At 45.5% G+C, this 2,484-nt stretch overlaps 1 protein-coding gene across 1 annotated transcript in view; it reads right to left on the bottom strand.

Moving 5' to 3' along the window:
* The window catches only part of CA5B (carbonic anhydrase 5B), a 96,700-nt gene that overhangs the window by 85,239 nt on the left and 8,977 nt on the right, over positions 1–2,484 (bottom strand). Inside the window, 1 exon segment of the mRNA XM_029929615.1 lies at positions 2,331–2,484. This exon segment is cut by the window's right edge and continues 4 nt beyond it. Coding sequence (XP_029785475.1) covers positions 2,331–2,484 — 154 coding nt within the window.

Raw genomic sequence — 2,484 nt, 5'->3', positions numbered from 1 at the left:
GTGCGTGGCCTACAGGGGCGCTGGGGGCGGAAGCTCTCCAGCCAGGCAGAGTGTAGTGAGGCCCAGCCTTGAGCTCACGGCAGAGTGCTCAAGGGCTCAGTCCTCGAGCCTCCGTGTAAGAACTAGGTGTGCCGGTTTCTGCATTTAATGCTTTGATATGTGAGGCGTTGCTGACACTACAGGGGCCGCCCCTCCCTGGGTTCGCTAATTCCTAGAGAGAACAAGCAGCCTGGGACAGTGCCCTTCATCAGAAAACCACCACCTCCTTTATGGGGCTCCTACGCGCCGGACCGCCTTTCCCGTGCCCTCCTTGGCCCCAGGACGAGGTACCAGATGAGGGGCAGTGTCTATACCACAGGGCCTATGGAAGCTATTCAAAGAGGCCTATCTTAAGTCTGCTTATACTACCTCATGCCTTCCTTCCCCCAGAAACCACAATAGGCTACTGCCCAAGATTTCTCCTCCTTCCTTCTACCTCCCGGCCATCCGTGGCCCTTCCCTGTGTGGCCCTGCCTTCCACTTTCAAGGAGTGTATGATAAAATTCATTTTGCATCTCCCCAGCTCTCAAATAAAGAAACATTTAAAAAAGCGAGGGGGGCGTATGGGTGGCTTAGTCGGGTAAGCATCTGATTCTTGATTTTGGCTCAGGTCATGATTTCATGGTTTGTGAAATCGAGCCCAGGGTCGGGTCCTGCACTGACAGTGCAGAACCTGCTTCGGAGTCTCTCTCTCTCTCTCTCTCTCTCTCTCTCTCTCTCTCTCTCCCCACCTCTCTAGTCTTCCCCAACTCTCTTGCTCTCTCTCTCTCAAAATAAATAAATCAGGGTGCCTGGGTGGCTCAGTCGGTTAGGCGTCCAACTTTGGTTCAGGTCATGATCGCCCAGCTGGTGAGTTGGAGCCCCGCATCGGGCTCTGTGCTGACAGCTCAGAGCCTGGAGCCTCCTTCCCATTCTGTGTGTGTGTGTGTCTCTCTCTGCCCTTCTCGCACATGCAGTCTCTTTCTCAAAAATAAATAAAAACATAAAATAAAATAAGTGAACTTAAAATTCTTCTTTCAAGACAGTCATCCGACCATACCTGATTAACACAGATCCTGGTACCGTGGAAACCCTTGGCCTCCAGGGCCCGCGGGAAGGCGTGCACCTGCGGAAGCCACGGGAGCTGAGAGGCCCCGCCCAGTGCGGGCCTCAGATCTGCAGTCTAGTCCTCCAGCGAGCAGTGTGTGATGTGGTAGGAAAGCACTGAACTTCACCAAGCTTCCCTTCATCTGGAAAATGGAGAGGACAGTGTTGTCATCAGAGACTTCTGGGGAAGATAAGATAAACGACGCACTTAGCAAACATACAGTCACAGAGCACGCATTAATCCCAGTTCCTTTCCAGATCATTGCCCACAGCTGTTTGCCTTTAGGGTTTTATGCCATTTAGAATACACTAATTTCACATTTTAATCATTATTTAGTTAGCATTATTTGCCTTCATCCTTTTATACCAGTGCCTAAAAGTAGAAATGTAATATAAACCACAAAGGTATTTTTAAAGTTTGTAGGACCCACATTTAAAAAGTTAAAGGTGAAATTGCTTTTGATCACATATTTTTGCCAAATACATTGAAAAGACTGTCATTTCGACATGTAATCAACATGAAAAATTGAGTTTTCATTTTTTTCATACGAAGTTTTAAAAACCAGATGTGTATTTTACACATACAGTACATATCAAATTAGACGCTAAATTTTCAACAGAAGTACTAGATTCCTATTTTACTTGAAAATGTAGACACACATACCCACGTCATTCCAAACATTCTTAAAAGTTTTCCAAGAACTGAACTCAGTATCAGATCTTACATTTAAATCCAAACTAATTAAAATGAAATTTTAAAAAATCCATCTCCTTAATTACACTAGCCACACTCCGAGTGTTCAATAGCCACACATGGGCTTATGGATACCATACTGGACAGCAGTTTTATACCATTTAGAATATATTTGTAACAATCTTTTATTTTAAGCATGGCTTATCTTACCAACGAACTGATCCCAATATTCTTAAATGATAATATTGTCATGCCTGATCTTTCCATTGTAGAATACAATACATCATTTAAAGTTGGTAAGACTCTTTTTTTAACCTTTAAAAATATTCCTATCATAGCTAAGCTGCCTTCCTTCAGGTGCTGCATCTTCAGAGCTCTGAGATGTGACTGCATTCTAATGCACCACGTGCAGCTGAAATACCATTAAAAGAAGATTAATGCCTGACCATACAGGATTGCTCCAAGTAACTGTCTCCTTACGTCCGGACAAGACCCGCAGTCTGACCCTCACCTGATTTATCTGTAGAATCTTCGAATTCCACGAGGAAGGAGTACCCGTTGTTCCAGACATGGAGGCAGGTGGTGGGGTCGTAAGAGACGCTGAGCGGTTTTAAGCCCGGATCATAGACACTGTCCCTCCACCGGATGTTGATGGGCGACTGGCG

This window comes from Suricata suricatta, chromosome X, assembly GCF_006229205.1.
Source record: "Suricata suricatta isolate VVHF042 chromosome X, meerkat_22Aug2017_6uvM2_HiC, whole genome shotgun sequence".
Classification (NCBI taxonomy): Eukaryota; Metazoa; Chordata; class Mammalia; order Carnivora; family Herpestidae; genus Suricata; species Suricata suricatta.
The sequence above is the reverse complement of the archived record's forward strand: the minus strand, read 5'-3'. Positions and strand labels throughout refer to the sequence as shown.